Source organism: Miscanthus floridulus, chromosome 5 (genome assembly GCF_019320115.1).
Source record: "Miscanthus floridulus cultivar M001 chromosome 5, ASM1932011v1, whole genome shotgun sequence".
In the NCBI taxonomy this organism is placed as follows: domain Eukaryota; kingdom Viridiplantae; phylum Streptophyta; class Magnoliopsida; order Poales; family Poaceae; genus Miscanthus; species Miscanthus floridulus.
Window position 1 is genome coordinate 138542562 of NC_089584.1, and position 16805 is coordinate 138559366.

The window sequence follows — 16805 nt, forward strand, 5'->3', positions numbered from 1 at the left end:
TGAGTATTGGAGTACTTTCATTTGTATTTGGTAATTAGTGTCTAATTATGGACTAATTAGGTTCGAAAGTTTCGTCTCGCGATTTTTCACCCAACTGTGCAATTAGTTTTTTTTTCGTCTACATTTAGTACTCCATGTATGTACCGTAAGATTCGATGTGACGGATACTGTACAAAATTTTTTAAGTTTTGGAAGGAACTAAACGGGGCCTGAGTATTCTTGTCGACAGGAAAGAACTGGGAGCCGTCGACGTGGACAAACTCGTGCCCCTTCGTCCCCTTCGTTTCTGGCTTCCAGCGCCACCAGTCCACTCGAAGGGCTCGGTGAACATTATCGCACTACTAGCACGTAAACGCATTGGATTATCGTTTTGCCAATGATGGCTGCCACGATCTCGCGCTCACTCGACGGCTCTACTCCATCTGAAATCTACCAGAGAAACACTGCTGCAGACAAATCAAACGAGATGAGGGGTCTGTGCTCCGCAAACAAAAAAATATCTGAATCTGGTTTTTGACCGCCCCACAAATAAAAGAGACGAGGAACGAAATCGAGTAGTTGTAAAAGAGACAAGGACAATAAAATTTACAGGTTCGCAGCCACCGGCCGCCGCTACCAAGCACACGTTCTGCTTCCGCATGCAGGCCTCCAAAAATCTGGTGGGTTCATTTCACATCTCGCTATCAGAATTCAGAATGACGGCAGATTCGACAATAACAACCGGTTATCAGAAATACTCCGGTACAACCAAGCTAATAAATACGAAAAAATCTCGACAAAAAAAAAGTTTTCGAGTAGAACCTGCAACTGTCTACTACTAGTGTCTAGTGAAGTTCAACTGTATACTTTCCGTGGAAATCAAATCAGCAGGGTTTTTTACCTGATATGCTGTAAGGCCTCGCTTAGTTTCTCCTCAAGTTTATTCATGGAATGTTTAGACATATGTATATAGTATTAAATTTAGACTAAAAATAACTAATTACACAGTTTACGACTAATTTGCAAGACGAATCTTGTAAGCCTAATTAGTCCATGATTTGATAATGTGGTGCTACAGTAACACATATGCTAATACCAACTTAATTAATCTTAATAAATTCGTCTCGCAGATTACCGACGGATTCTGTAATTTATTTTTTTTATCAGTATCCGAACACCTCATACAATATCCTCACGTAGTCACGTGATACCCGATGTGACAATGTACAACTTTACGGCCTGTATTTAAACAAGACCTAAATCTACTCACTGCCTTTCCTGCTTAAGTAAAACCCATGTGGAAATCGAATGCCCACAGATTCTGTAAAATGTAAAACCCATGTGGAAATCGAATGCCCACAGATTCTGTAAAATTGGCCGGTTTACTGACGACCACTGAATCGCCGATGATGCATCATTCTGATGGCTAGTCGCATTGCACAGACAAAAAGGATTCGAATTCCTGACCCTTTCTCCCCCCAAACGCCTAAACTCCAAGCAACCGCAAAATAACCACCGTTTCCTTGCAGCCCCGCGAAACTTCGGCCCCCTTCCCCACCCGACACGGCACACCACTCTCTCCCCCTTCCTTCCCCTCCGCTCCTCTTTGCCCTCCGAATCCCCGCTCGCGAACCCTAGCCGGCCTCCGCGAAATGGACGAGGACTGGGAGCTCCTCCTCGCGTCCCCCAAGGCGGCGGCCGCCGAGCCGTACTCCGGCGGCAGGGAGGACGACGCCGGCGCCATCAAGCACGACTACTTCGACCTCGGCTCCGACGCCAAGTACCCCCGGAGAGCGTCTCTGTCGAAGGGGAACGAGGAGGAGGGTGTGGAGGAGGGGCTTCTCGGGGCGTTGGACAACGCGAGCTGGGTGGAGCCGGAACCTGACGACCTTCTCTTTCCCGGCCGCGACCGCGCGGCGCTCTGGTCGGACTCGTCCTCCGACGGGGAGAGGCCCGAGGTCGAGGCTACCGATCCGGTGGAGCGGGCCAGGGAGGAGGCCGGGGTCACGGAGGCCGCCGCGGCTGATGTGGGCGAGGGGGCCGTGGCGAAGGTGGGAGGACCGGTCCCGTGGTGGAAGCTGCCGCTGGACGCGCTGCGGGTGTGGGTGCTGCGCGCGGCGAGGAGCGCCTGGTCGGTGCCGTTCGCCGTCGCGCTGCTCGGATTCGCCGTGCTCGGCCGCCGGCTGTACCGGATGCGCCGCCAGAGCAAAGCCGTCGCACGCGTCCGCCTCGTCCTCGACGAAAAGGTGACGCCTTTCTATCCTCTTCCCTGCAAGTGTCTTGCTTTTGACTTGTGGATTTCGCCTTCTTCACACGCTCCTTCTTCCTGAGTCGCTTGTAGAAACTGATACTGAGCTTAGCAATAACTAGCTTACTTGCGAGCTTAGCTGCTCGTTGTGTGTATTTTCCTTTCACTGAACAAATGATGTGCTGCCTCACCTCACGGTAGCTGTCTGTTTTGGAGATGCTCTTGTGCCGTTTATGCAGAGGCAAATCACATAAGAGAAACAATATAAAATCGATATAGTTTGCCTTCCTACTCCCACAATTGCATTTGTGGTTGCTTCAACTTATAGGATTTCATTATAGAACGTGAACGGATTATGAATGGCAGAGCAGATGTAAATACCAGAGTATTCCTTGATCGACAATTCAACAAATCATTGGTTCAAATGTTGGGATTAGATGCTCGAAGCGATCCTTATTATCCATGTTTCACAGTTTTCCCGGATTTCATTGCTTACCACTTTGCGATGCTTATTCTCTCTTAGACTATTATTACTGACTGAAAGTTCTTTTCCTGGGCTTATACGTCTCTGCAGAAGGTCTCCCAATTCAAGGGCCAATCATCACGTCTGAATGAATCCATGACGATGGTGCGGCGAACTCCTATCATAAAACCTATGCTTCCTGCCAATGGAGTGACTCCATGGCCTGTGCTGGGGCACCTGTGAGATGTGTGATCAGTGACATGATAGAGCTAATAATACAACTGCACCAGCCATGCAGAGACGCTCACCGTGCTACAGGCCGGCATGTTATGCAATGCCCAGCAGCAGATGTACTGGTTGCTTGTAATTTGGAACTACACACTTGTGGAAGACCTTGTAAGTTTCCATTCACGCGGAATGATATTTAGGCCTGATCTAGTTTATGTTTCTTTTGTGTATACCCATGTTTATATTTTTATTTTCTGAATCCTTATATCATATATCTTATGTGCTGGAGATGTAAATGATTGAGTACTGAGTACCCATGGTACTATGGTACTGGTAGTGTGATGTATATGACTATTACCCATAAATCAATACACAAGTGGAAGTTAGATTATGTGCTGGGCATCATTTCATCACCTTTGATCTAGTTTTTAGTCACTACATCTACATTTTTGCAGTATATCTTTAGGAAAAGGTTGTGTGGAGTAACCTTACTGAAACTTTGCCTCTGTTTGGACGGTCTGAAAAGTGGGGAAACACAAAGCGCAATGTGTCATGGCTATGATAGATTTATGTTGAAATGCCACCGGTTCCTACAAAACTGGGTTGATCATCCCTTCGTTCAGCATTTGGATTCTCAGCAGCCAGCACTCAAAACAACTGTTCTACAGGTTCTCTCTCGAACACTAAAGCTGAAAACAAGGTTCGTGATTTCCATGTAATTAGTATGAATCTACATGATGTATCAGGCTAGAAACATTCTTTAAATCCAACAAATCTGGCAGAAACTAAGTTCAGGCTTTGGATCTGAGAAAGGGGCCATGTCTTGCCCTCTAGTTTTCGAGCAATGGCATATGCCATATAGCCAAACCCGAAGTCTGCATGCTAGGTCATCCATGCCATACTACTATCTACGTGATGCTAGGAAAATGTCGTGCTACATGAATTATCAGGGGCAACTTAATTTTACAGCATGATGAATAGCTAATGGCACCGCATGCCTTTATTCTTACGGGATTTATTGAGTGTTACATGAGGTATGATATCAAAGTGGTCGTGCCGGAGTGGTTATCGGGCATGACTAGAAATCATGTGGGCTTTGCCCGCGCAGGTTCGAATCCTGCCGACCACGTTTTTTATTTTTAACATTTTATTTTTCCCTCCCTACTAATCTACTGTATACTTTTTCAACCTATTCGTTTGGTCGTGTTTGGCTTATTAGCCAACGAATAATAATTTTCTCTCATACTAAATAAGCCAACAGTACTTTCAGTCATGACTTATAAGCCAAACAAACCCAAACGAACAGTATCGTTCCCTCATACTGTTCATGTTTGATTGCTGCTGGCGCCGAGGCAGTTCATCCTCTACGCTTTGTCTGCACAGGCATGCCGTCCCTGTGGGTATACATCTCTTATCTACTATGGTAAATAATATAGTTTTTAGATAATAGAAAAATATTTCGGGTGCATCCGTTTTTAGGAAGAGAAATCAAATTAAATTATTACATACCGTGGCACATACTACCCAAACATAATAAAAGTTTATCAAGTGTTCCGTATTAAAATTCAATTCTAAAATTAAACAGCCATCCATGGAATGTTAAAAATAGCACTACCGCCGGTTCCCAAGTGCATCAAGATTGGATCAATAGCTTCTTTTGGTTATCACATCATTGCGATTGCGCCTAGAACCGAAGTCAGAGTATCCCCTTGGACAAGACCTACAAAAATGTATTTATTTTGTATGCACTTGCTAGAGATAACCTTATTTCCTGTGAACCAAAGCAACCAACAAAATGTTGTCGCCCTTGTGAATAAATAGTGTTTATAATTTCTACCTGCTTGATTAGACTATTGGTTGAACATATTATTTAGGTCCTCTTTGGTAGACCTTTTTTTTTTGGGGGGGGGGGGGGGGGGGGGGGGGGGGGGGCTTCTCCACTAGCTTAACTAAAAAAACCCCTCCCAGTCAGGGCAAGAAGTCGAAGCCACCAAAATGTGGTTTTTTTTTCTTGTTTTTTTTCGTTTTTGGAGAAGCCCATGCTTTGCCAAAGAGGGCCTTACATTCACATGTGATGAAAATTTCAAGCATAACATGCACAACACGTTAGAGAAATTTAGCAAATTAACACTCTAAAATAGATGTTGGATGATTTCTAGATAACTACCGAAACAACAAACTCCCATGTCAAATTCTTGGAGCAAGATATAGTCCTTGTAGATAACTCCTCTTTTGAAGAACCACATGAAAATTTTGTTTTTAGTGGTAGGTTCATCTATCAAATCTCTAACGTACGTCTAATTCCAGAATTGACAAAAAATTATACATCGATCTTCTTCTAACTATAAAGAAACCAATTTTGTATAAAAACCAAATTAAACTATCCTTTTGTCCCTATAAATTAAGCCTAATAGTATATAGGCCTGACCTCTATTTCTTGGCCCAAGTTGTACTGATGCATCACACAGGCTAAGCCCAAAATCAGTATGGTGCGGTGCTGAGTTGGGCCCCGAATCAACCATTCAGACTCTCTATAGTTGCAATCATCAGAATCAGAATTCAGAACGTCAGCACTGCTTCCCCTTCCACGAGACGGACCCGGCAGAGGAAGAGGGCGAGAAAAGAAGCGAGCCAACCAACAAGGAGCCAAAGAGCCAAGCGTCACGCGCAGGTAGACCCCCCACCGCCCGACGGCGTGCTCGGCGCTCCGGCGCTCCGGCGGCCCGCGCGACTCGAGCCTTTCCATTTCTTCCCCCCACGGCACTGGCTGGTTTCACTCGCACCCACATGGCCACATAGTCGCCCGCTCCTCTGCTCTCCCGAATTCGGACCCGCCAAACCCTCGCTCACCCAAACCGCCCGCCCTCCGCCGCCGCCATTTCCGCCGACCGCCGTCATCAGGGCAAGGATTGCGGAGGAGAGGGTGACCTCGGGGTTTTGCGGAGGGTTTTGGGGGTTTAAGTCCGTGCCGCTCCGTTCGCGCGTCCAGGGGACGAAATGATGAGCGGGAAGAGGCAGAGGCAGGAAAAGGACAGGATACCCGAGGAATGCTGCTTCATTTGCAAGGACAGCGGGCACGACCTCCGCGTATGTGACTCTAGGTAAGCCTTTGTCGTCCTATATACGTGTGATTCCGCCGCCTCGATAGCTGTATTGATGGTGAACATGCCGGGTTTTTTTGGTTTTTTTTGTGTCGATCGGTTGGCTCGGCCGCCCCGATAGTTGTACTGATGTTGAACATGCGGGGTTTTTTTGGGGGTTTCTGTGCGGTTGGCTCTTTTGGTGCGAAAAAAAGACTGGAATTCATCGCGATTGCTCTTTAATCAGTTGCGTAATTTCGTGCTGCTGGCTTGTTCCGGCGTATTTGGATGGCTGTGCGGAATGCAGCTGGGTAGATGTTGGCGCAGCGATTCTGCGTGTGAATCCACCTAGTCCCTTGGGGAAAACGTCGCCTGGTTCATTTTATTTTTCAGTCCAATCGGTTACCAACAGCTTTGCCTGCTAATTTTGCGTCCTTGTCCTTTCGAGGAACTGCCTCAAGGCTTACCATCCAGGCTGTGTCCAAAACAAAGATGAGGGGTTCATGTGCGGTGAGAACTTATACGCTGTTGATTTTACCATTCCTATCCTGAATGTGTGGATGCTATGTTAATGTCAAACATTAGTTTTGATTGGCGTTTTGCATCACACATGTGCTGCACGATCATGATGACCTACCCATTCGGTGAACATGACCATGCATCCTAAATGTGAGCCTGGTTTTATGAGCCTGTACAGGGAAAAGTGTTTCTGGTTAATTAATTTGTTGGCAGCAGTATACACTAACATTTCTAGTGTTTTGACAATGCATCATCATCAATGACTGCTACGAAAGGACAATGTCCTTCAATAGTTCTGCAGATGTTCATGTCTTGAAGGCTGGTATGATCTGTTGCAATTAAAATAGTACCCGCTTCAGTCACAAATACTTGTACTTGGATAACATCATAGTCTTAAGAAGATGTACTTTTCACGAGTATTTTATATTGCAGTAAATTTGTAGAATCCATAAAATTTGTACCGTGGAAGTGTTTTGCCAAAAAAAAACACCACACATATGCTTTTCATGTTTCTAATATGTATGTTTGGAATATATTGATAACCATAGCTTTAGAAAGGACAAAAATTGGTTGTCACTCACGTTCACTTGTTTGTACCTTGGTTATGGCCACATATCCTGAAGTACAAACCACCTTATGAAATTATCCTTGTTCTTTTCTGGACATCTTTTTTTTTCAAAGTTATGCTGCTGGACATTTACTTTCAACTGTTTACTATTTTACGGAGCTACCTGTTCCAGCATTATGCAACATGGAACAGAAATACAACTAGCATTTCAGTGCCTGCAATAAAAACTTGTTAACATTAACTACCCAACTTCTTTTGTCTGACAACACATCAAGCTAACCAGGACTTAAATAGTTGCACATAATAAGCATTTTGCGCCTGACATATATGATCATGAATTGTGGAATGTCTGTTTTAACCTCTTTTATGAAAGACGTTTTAGCTTCTATACTCTTGAAATCTATTGTAATTCATTCGTGAGCCTAATTTTGACTTTGTACAATTGGCACATGTGTCCAGTGCAGAGGACGTTCTGATTATCAGTGCCTGTGCTGTCCACTTTACTCGGTTTGCTGTGCCTGCCTTGGAAAAGTAGAATTTGTGCAACTGAGAAAGCAAAATAAGGGATTCTGCAGAACCTGCTTGAACCTGGCTATCGCGATTGAGAAGAATGATCCTCATGAGGTAACTGCATGCATGTACCCAACTATTTTTCTGAATCATGATACTGTTCTGAAATGCACTGGAGGCTGCATGCCATTTCATTAAAGAAGGAGAAAAAAAATCCATGTATAATCCACACAGCCAGACTCACACGTGCATCCAAACCCATCCATCACACACATGGGCCATAGGGGGCTGCAGCCCCCCTTTGTCTAAGGGAGTTTTCTGATGAGCCAGATGTCAGTGTTTTAGGGATTGTATATTTTTTAGCTTCCCATGGCAGTTGCCTGCTGTTGCGTACAATAATTGCTAAGTAAGACAATGTATGTCTGACACCCACTGCTCTCCTGCATTTGCTGCTCATTACGGCTCTCAAGCATTTCTCTATTCTTAAAGCATCAACGGGCATTGTACTGAATGATGTAGGAGCTCATACACAATGTCATCAAATGAGCTTTACATGCACAAGCACGTCATTTCATTTTTCATCTTACTTGCTGGCTTATCTTGCTCATGGACAAAGCACAACCTGGAAGGTAGTAACAGTTAGCTAGGTGTAGCATGAGCATATGGAATTGGCCCCCTCTTGATTTTAGCTCACGCTCCACCACTGATCACACACCCACAACACTCCTAGAACAAGAATGCCATAGTCTAAGTGGATAAAACAACCCAGACTCCTCAAGTACAATATTGGGTCTTTACTAGTCAGTTCTCGAAAAGAGTGTGTTGCTTGCTATAAAGTTCACTTTTATTTTTTCCCCTCCATAACTTTGTTGGATATCTTTGTGGAAAGAATTCCAAACTTGTTTAGATTATATAAAAAAATACAATTTGACCTCTGCAACATGTTTTTTTTTCTTCTTCTGTCTTTTCTGACAACTGTTCATGTGCATCTCCAGGCAAAAACAGATAACTACGAAATTTTGTTTAAAGACTACTGGGAAGGAATTAAAGATGCAGAACATTTGACATTGGTTGACCTGGAAGAAGCTAGTGATATTCTGAATAGAAAGCTTAACTGTAAAGAAGGAGCGAATTTAGAGAGATTTCCAGCTGTTGATCACAAGTCAGATGAAAATACATCTCCTGATAATGGCGTCAATGATCAAACAATTCCTTTTGACTCTAAGGGCAAACAGATTAAAGCGAACACATCACAGAAGAACAAGTCAAATAAGAGAACCTATGTTGGGTGGGGTTCCAGAGAGCTAATTGGATTCTTGTCAAGTTTTGGAAAGGATACGTCAAAACCTCTTGAAGAACTTGAAATTATTGGAGTTGTCAAGGGGTACATCAAAGAGAAGAAACTATACCAGGACGATAAGAAACTTCGTTTCTTGTGTGATGATAAGCTGCAACCCCTGTTTACGAGAAGAAAAGTGAGATGCAAAATGATCCGTAGGTTCTTGGCAGTTCATCTAGCTTCAAATGCAGTTTCAGAAGATGAAAGATTTTGTAGTTCTAAAGATGATGATGACGCCCCAGTTATTAAAAAGAGACCTTGGAATAGTCTGGAGCCAAAGATTGCTAAGAGGGTCTCAGAAAGAAGCAAGAGACATTTTGCCTCCCTTACTCAGAATAATATCAACCTAATCTACCTGAGAAAAACTTTAGTTATTAGTCTTTTGATGAGTCAGCCAGACACATTTGAACAGAAAGTTGTTGGCTGTTTTGTTAGAGTCAAGCGCGGCAAAAAGGTGCACAGCTATGAAATACCAAGAAAAGCATGCCTGCTTGGACAAGTAACAGGTATGGATCACTTGCAATCATTCTTTCTTAGGTTTGATGGTCTAGTTCATTTGTGAAGAAAGGAAACAACTTTCTCACGTGCTGTTGGATAAATCTGTAACAGGCATCAAGAAGTCTGAAAATGAATACAAGATAAATGATACATGTACAAATATTCTCTTATGTGTTACTGGTTTGTTGGATGATGTCAGTATATCAATGCTCTCAGATGAGGACTTAACAGAGGTACTATTTTTTTTTAATCCAGTAGCATTTTAATGCTATTATGTTAGTTGTTGCTGATGGAAAATTAAATTTACTGCTACATTTGTTCTAAAGTAGCTTGTCATTACTAAGTAGTTTGTGCAACATTGGTTCACTAATTCAATATTTAGCCTTTTTTGCCTGAATAAAAGATGTGGTGGAATAATTATGTCTTTTCCCTTGGTAACAGGATGAGTGTGATGATCTTATTTCTTTGGCTGAGAAAGGACTACTGAAGCGGACCACTGTTGTAAGATCATATTCTGAATTTTTCTTCTTTTTAATGCAGTGGCAGTGCCTAACCATTTGAATATGTGGCACTGGTTAGAGTAGACTTATCATGCTGTTGAATAATGATTTCTTTCTTTCACCTTTGACGTCCATTGCTCTAGTGATGAGAATATTTTGTATCTGCATTGCATGTGTTGTATGTGTGTGTACATTTATTGTGAATCAATATTATGGTTCTCATTCTAACATATTCACATGGCTAATTACTAACGCAAATCTGTTGCTGTATCTCATGTCAAAACAAATCGCATATTCTTCTAGCATATTCCAGTGCTAAAGTAAGATAATTCATATACAAATTCATTAGGGGATCTATGATTCTTATGCTCTAAAGAACGCTTAGTACAATACAGGCGCTTGATTTGCAGGGGTAGACTGGCCTTGTCCAGGGAGACCTTTATTTTTGGGATGTTCCCTGGGAGTGTGGTTTGTGAGGGGAAATCTCTATGGCCGGCGGTTAAGCCGCAGTCTTGTACATAAACTCTCTATTCTGCTTAATTGAAATGCAGAGCCTCCTGCCAGTTCGTTAAAAAATGATCTAGGCAATTTTCCTTGGTTGCTCTTCCCATTGGATGTTTACAACACTAGCAAATACTGAGGAGTTATGAGGGCAAACAAACCAGATTGTTTTGTTAATAGAAAGGAAATTTACTAGTCCATAGAGATGAAGGACCACAGTAATATTTTCTATATGTTATATGCTAGCTAGTTAGAATGATGGGAAATGTTTTGGGTATTGCGAAGTGTTACTTTGTTTGTGCCAGGTCATGTCATGGACGGTTCATACTCTGTACTTGTTGATAGTCGAGGATCAATTTGTTTCCGGTTTTCCACTACTCCCTTCAGCTATTAAAAAAAAATCTTTGGACACTGGCAGTCTTGTAAAGTGTAATGTGGGCTACATGGGTTCATAGGTTAAAAAAGTCCCGTGGGAGTGAATTTTCAGGCTAGGGTTAAAAAAAGTCCCCTCGTCTGTCCCACACCAAAGCACAGGTCTAAGGTCCGGCCCCGGTCGTGGTCGTTCTCACATGGGCTACGGTGCCGCTGTGTATGGGTGGGGCAGGGGTTCAGAGGTCAACCTTCATGGGTTCATAGGTTTTCTTTACCTACGTGAGAACGTCTTCTTCTTAATCCAACGCCTGGGGGTAGTCTTACCCCCCGCTGGTCGAGTTTTTTTTTAAGGCCAACCTGTTTACACCTAAGTTTGAACCTGTCAGCTGGAGGCAGGGGTTCAGAGGTTTTATTGACTTGCGTGAGAAGGTCTTGTTCTTAATGCAATGCCGGGGGCTGTCTTACCCCCCCGCAGGTCGAGTTTTTTTTTAAGCCAACCTGTTTACCTAAGTTTGCACCTATTAATATCTGTCAGCTGAAAATACTTAAAGATAGCATGTCTCCTGTTGCACTTGAGCTTCTAATGCATATGCTAAGCTCCTTTGTTAGTTTTCTGAGTTTGCTCTTTTTGGCAGGCTGAGTTGGAGGAAAAGGTGGCAACAGTACATAAAGACATAGTTAATCATGTAAGTGCACTTGGCAGTTCAGTGAATGGTTATTTTGCTACTTCATGCTTGTGTATGTTGGAAGGAAAATGTATGCAGATAGATATAAATTAGAAGTTTAACAAGTAACTGGTTGTCTGAATCAACTGAAAAGGAGTACTTTGTAACTCATACTGAGGACATAGTGCTTTTCATGGACACAACATAGTATCAATATCAGCATTTCTTTGCTTTGAAACTTGTACACAAATATTTTATTGCTGTTCTCCTCTTTTGCTTAGAAACTTGAATTATTTGTCCACCATACCCTAATTGATACGGCTATTTGTTTTTGGAAGTGCTGTAGGTCTGAATGGCAATATTACCTGCATCACATACTAATCTTTTGCATCTATTAGACAACATTTGATATCTGAAAGCAAAATTTTAAGTTCTCATGCTAGATTCAGCTCTTCATTGGTCCTACTATTGTAGTGATATATCCTCTCTTTCCATGTGTTTGTTATATGTGCATCTAATCTTATTGATGAAATTGGCATTTTCCAGTGGATTGAAAGAAAACTTGTGAGACTAGAAAGAAAGATCGACATTGCACAGATGAAAGGGTTACACGTAGAATATCCTTTTTAGACTGACTGTGATCATCATGTAGAATAGTATAGTGTTTCATTTTGTTAATATCATCTTGCTTTCATTTTGTTAATATCATCTTTAGAGGACCATTGAAGAAACTTCCCATAAGGTTTCTTCCTTGACGCATTCTTTTCTTACATTCAGTGGCGGAGCCTCGTGAAGGCCAAGCTGGGCATCGGCCCCCCCTTGCTTGACTATGCTCCACTGTTATTCCTGTGAATGCATTCATTGTTTCATGCGATAGAGAGAGGAAAAATATTTAACTAAGAACACAGGCAGTCTGTAGTAGCTAGAAGTTAGAGGCAAGATGAATTAGCCCCTCCTTTGTTTGATGACACGCTCCGCCGCTGCTTACATTGGTGGAACTACTGGACCAAAAAAAAACTTTTAAGCACACCAGCTGAAAGACAGCGTCATCTTGAAGAGGTTCCAGAAATTATTCTGGATACAGAATACAGAGAAAAGGAAACTGAACTCCAAGTTGCAGCAAGCAACTCATCTCAAGAGAGTAGAGGTGCCAACACTTGAAATTTTAGTCTCTTATAGCACTTTTTCCTTCCTTTGCATTTGTTTCACATTCATAATGGCCCTGAATACCTAAGTTGTTACATGCTCAATCCAAATGGCGCTGTGGAAAAGTAAGCACAGTTAATTTATACAAAATGGAGCTAATTATTTTGTCAGTGCATCATTTTGTTGTGAAGTAACACCATAATTTCCATTACAATTGAAGTAGGCATATATATTTGCCCTTACTACATGGAAGTCTGTTCCTACAGGATTGCAGTTGTTCATTAGCTATATTTAGAATGCAAGTATTCAGACAAGTTGATTTGGAGATGATACAGCAAGCCATGTGATATCTGTTTTGAAATATTAGAAGTGATATTTAGTTATGGAAACTTCAGTTTAGCGTGCTGTGAGTTCGATTTATTTAGATTTTATACTTACTACTCCATGGCAACCTATGCTCCCGCACAGGCTAGAATCTTAGGAGATACAAGCATTAGATGTTACTGTTTAATACCTACGACTAATAAAAAATACTTATATTGATTAGCCATAAGCAGCTTATAAGCACCAAACAGGCTCATAATCCTGCAACATGCCACGGAGTAGGGGGCTCATCCAAACTTTTTAGTTTTCCTTCTTAGTTATCCTTCATAGTGTGCTCTGGTATCAGTGTGATTAAAGTATTTGCTTTGGCCATGCTTTGCACTTAAAGTTCGATTGTATTTAAGGATTTCCCATTCTCTTCTTTTAAGACAATGATCCTGCACATTTGAGGAAAAATAAGCAATTCCGCATTCTGCATCTCTAGCCTTTTTCCCTTTCCTACAAGTTATTTTAAACTGAGTATAGACAAAAGTGAAACTAATGGTAGTTTTCCTTGTTACTCTCTTACACTAAGACCTGCTTGTCTTGCTTGTTTTCAGGTGCCACTCATCAAACAGTTGATTCTTTGAATGTTCTCAATGGGGAACCATCAAAAGGTATGATTAAAATCTACATTTGTCTGCCTTAGATCTTTTTTATTTTTGAATTTATATTTTGGGGGGACCCTAGGTTCCGTTACAATTCTCTGTTCTCCACCTTTTCCTTTTAAGTAATTTCTATTCTGAACTTTTACTGCTAAATGGAACTAATGTCAAGTTTGGTTGATCTCTTTCTACTTGCTAAGGGCCAGGCTGTGGTTGCTACGCTGTGCTGTTGAATCTACTTAGTTGGGGAAATCATGACTAATTGTAGTAAGATGTTATACTGTTGAAGCTCCACAAAACATGCTATCAACTAATTACTATATCCAAACTTAGAAATAAATTAGTGGTTTTGAATGCCATTATAATGCCATTGGAGGCAAAGACCTGCTTATCTTGCTTGCTCTCCATCTAATACTAAAGCCTACTTACTTGCTTGTTCCAGGTGCTACAGAGCAAATACATGATTGCTTGAACGTTCTTAACAAAGAATCATCAGAAGGTTTGTTTCAAATATGGTGTTTTGAAAATTACGCTACCTGTTTTCCTTTGTTTACCTTATGACTTCCCTTATGTAATTAATCGCTATCTATGGGCTATTTTGGTGATTTCGTCTGCCATCAGCTGCATCTAAGCAAGTTGATGCTACTCGTGAAGCTCCTTCTGAAGGTTCTGTACTGTGATTCTTATCTAGTGCTAACACTTATCAGACAAACAATTTGATCTGTATGTTCATTCAACTTTTGATGTTCCCAAAAACAATGGAACCAGTCTGAGATATATTTTATCTGCATATAAATTTTAATTAGAACTTGATTGAAACTAATAAGGATAATAAATGATGGAATGCTTTAATGTTTTAGGGTCGTTAGTTATATTGAGTAACTGGAATTCTGAAACCAATTGAACACCAAAACCATAGGATCACTTAGTCGTGTGGGTTGCGCTAGATACTAATAGTCTAGCATGGTGATGCCAAGAAACCCTGATAGACCACCAACTGTTACATACTTACATTCAATAGCAGGGATAAGGTAATACCTTCATGCATATAATTCATTTGTTTGCATGCGGGTATAATGTTGATAGAAAATTGAATATATTGTCTTTTCTTATGACCAACGATCATGTCAGTTATGAACTGCTTGATCATAAATCCATTTCTTCTGATATGTTGATCCTGTGCAATTAATGCTGCTAGTTTTGGATCTTATGTATTCATTTTATCCATGTAGCTCATGAAGCCTGCCTCAGTGGTGTTACTCCTGATCCTGCACTATATTATCAAATGGACGATGCTCAAGGTTTGCTACTCAACACCTTTGCTAATGTGATGTATCCTTGCAAGATCTTCTAGAGGTTTCTAATATTTGCATGGTTGGCTCCCATTTCTTAATAATTCCAAGTTTGGTCATATTGGTTTAGTGTCAAGTAGAATCTAAATGACTGGGCATTTGTTGCATTTTCCCCATTCAAACACATGGATTGCTATTCTGATTGTATTGGTGTTTATCGTATCCTGCTGCAGAAATAGCTGTGCATTTGCTCTTTGCTGTTAAGACATTGCACAGTGACATGCTATTCTCAATCCTGTCGTTAACTTTCTAACAGTCTCCTCTTTTTCTGCAATCACATTTAACTTTATTTGTAAAGTTAATGCAGATGGTAGCCCAACTCAAGCCATGAACATTGACCAAGATGAAAGTGACCACTCCCGGCAAGCTGCCATGGCAAAGATTAATGAAGTTGTAGAAGTCATCGATCTAAGCAGGGATGACGATGAGGACCCTCGCACAGGGCAACATAAGCCAGAAGGCAAGGCGATGCATACTCCAAGGGCCATGAATGGGGATGTTCACCTGGAGCAGCGCGAGCCAGCACCTGCAACCATGAATGGGGGGTTCTTCAGCCATTGCAGCGACAGCCAGCTCATGCAGCCATGAATGGAGTTCTGCGCCCAGAGCAGCACGGGCCAGAACATGCAGCCACGAACGGCGTGTCACCTTCGGCGCTCCTGTGGCAGTGGCACTACATAGACCCTCAAGGAGAAACCCAAGGGCCATTCACGCTGTTGCACATGTTACATTGGAAACGGCTGGGCTTCTTCAACAACTAGGGCTTCCGAGTGTGGAAGACGGGGCAGACTTCTGAGCAGGCTGTCTTGCTTAGAGATGCCTTCTTGTTGCATCTGTAGCCTGCTCTCGTCGTCGATGCTTTTTGGATCTCGTTTTCCTTCCCGGTCTGGACCTCATGAACATGGAACACATTTGGTAGGCTCGAGCATTGTGCCATTTTTGGATGCATGAATGTTCAGTGCTCAGTCTGGATTGGACGTCGAAATGGATCAACAACATGAGCATTTTTATGGTTAAAATAGGAACATTTTCAAACGAGCTTGTACTGTGTTACTACCTCCTACTCTCCTAGTCTGCTAATGCGAAAGGGGTTTTTTGTGAGTCATTTCGAAGACGCCTTGCCCTCGGGGCCTCACCCCAAGCCCGATGCTCACTGACACTGACTGGTCGACAACCCCGCGCGAAGCTGTCGACGGCCTGCGGATTGAAAGACGCCGACCGCCCAGAAGACTACCGCCACAGCGCCTCTCGCCGTGCCCTGTGCGTCGGGACCCCTCCTACGAAGCCGGCCGCCGGACATGAGGCCGGAGCACCGTCCTAGGAGTCGAACGTGCACCTTTCCGTGGCTTCCACGGATGGATTAGCTCCCATCAGTTTTGTATGGAGTAGCTTCCGCAATCAAGCAAAAGAGCAGTGGTGCAGTGCAGGCAGTACGTCAGAATCAGGTGTGCCGATGTGCAGGGAACAAAACTAATGTAGTTGGATAAATGCGGACCTCTTTGCCTCCCGCTGCTGCTCTCAGTACTCGGCAAACAGAAATCTCAGTGGTACTGAAATCCTTGTTGAGATTTATAGAAGCCAAACTCTAACTTGAAAGCTTCTACAAATTGCAAATACTGATGCAAGATGAGAGTTCTAAAATTACTTGGAAGCCAACAAGATTTACAATAACTTGGAAGCCGACAAATTTGCTGAGTAGGAGTACTGAATCCAAGTTATAGAAATTGTTCACAAAAATACTAACACAACTGCTATGATTTGTCAGAAGCAGGGAACAAAGTTTTGAAGGAAATCAAATAAATACCGAAACACTATGAGATAAACAATGACACCAACTGGCTCAAGTAAGTGGAAAATAGTGACAGGTAC

General features: G+C 42.4%; 1 protein-coding gene, 1 non-coding gene and 1 pseudogene across 3 annotated transcripts; all 3 read left to right on the forward strand.

Annotated features, from left to right (window-relative positions):
- The first annotated feature begins 380 nt into the window (after window positions 1-380).
- Window positions 381-3309, forward strand: LOC136453819 (uncharacterized). Of its 2 annotated transcripts, XM_066454375.1 has the most exons (3): window positions 381-659; window positions 1509-2225; window positions 2805-3309. In XM_066454375.1, exons 1-3 carry the CDS (start codon window positions 639-641, stop codon window positions 2931-2933), a joined length of 867 nt encoding a protein of 288 aa, XP_066310472.1. In that variant the 5' UTR covers window positions 381-638; the 3' UTR covers window positions 2934-3309. The 2 variants fall into 2 exon arrangements, with proteins under 2 accessions (XP_066310472.1, XP_066310473.1); XM_066454376.1 differs by lacking the exon at window positions 381-659 and having other exon boundaries at window positions 1455-2225; window positions 2802-3309.
- Window positions 3310-3965: 656 nt separating this feature from the next.
- Window positions 3966-4047, forward strand: TRNAS-AGA (transfer RNA serine (anticodon AGA)). Its single transcript has one exon. It is a non-coding gene; the product is annotated as a tRNA-Ser (tRNA).
- A 1460-nt stretch (window positions 4048-5507) lies between these two features.
- LOC136450946 (uncharacterized protein At5g08430-like) lies at window positions 5508-16002 on the forward strand (annotated as a pseudogene).
- The last annotated feature ends 803 nt before the right edge of the window (window positions 16003-16805 follow it).

Coding starts and splice junctions, on each gene's coding strand:
- LOC136453819 (XM_066454375.1), top strand. CDS start 639: ATGCAGGCCTCCAAAAATCTG. Junction 660..1,508: donor TGCAGGCCTCCAAAAATCTG/GTGGGTTCATTT, acceptor GTTTCCTTGCAG/CCCCGCGAAACTTCGGCCCC. Junction 2,226..2,804: donor GCCTCGTCCTCGACGAAAAG/GTGACGCCTTTC, acceptor TCTCTGCAGAAG/GTCTCCCAATTCAAGGGCCA.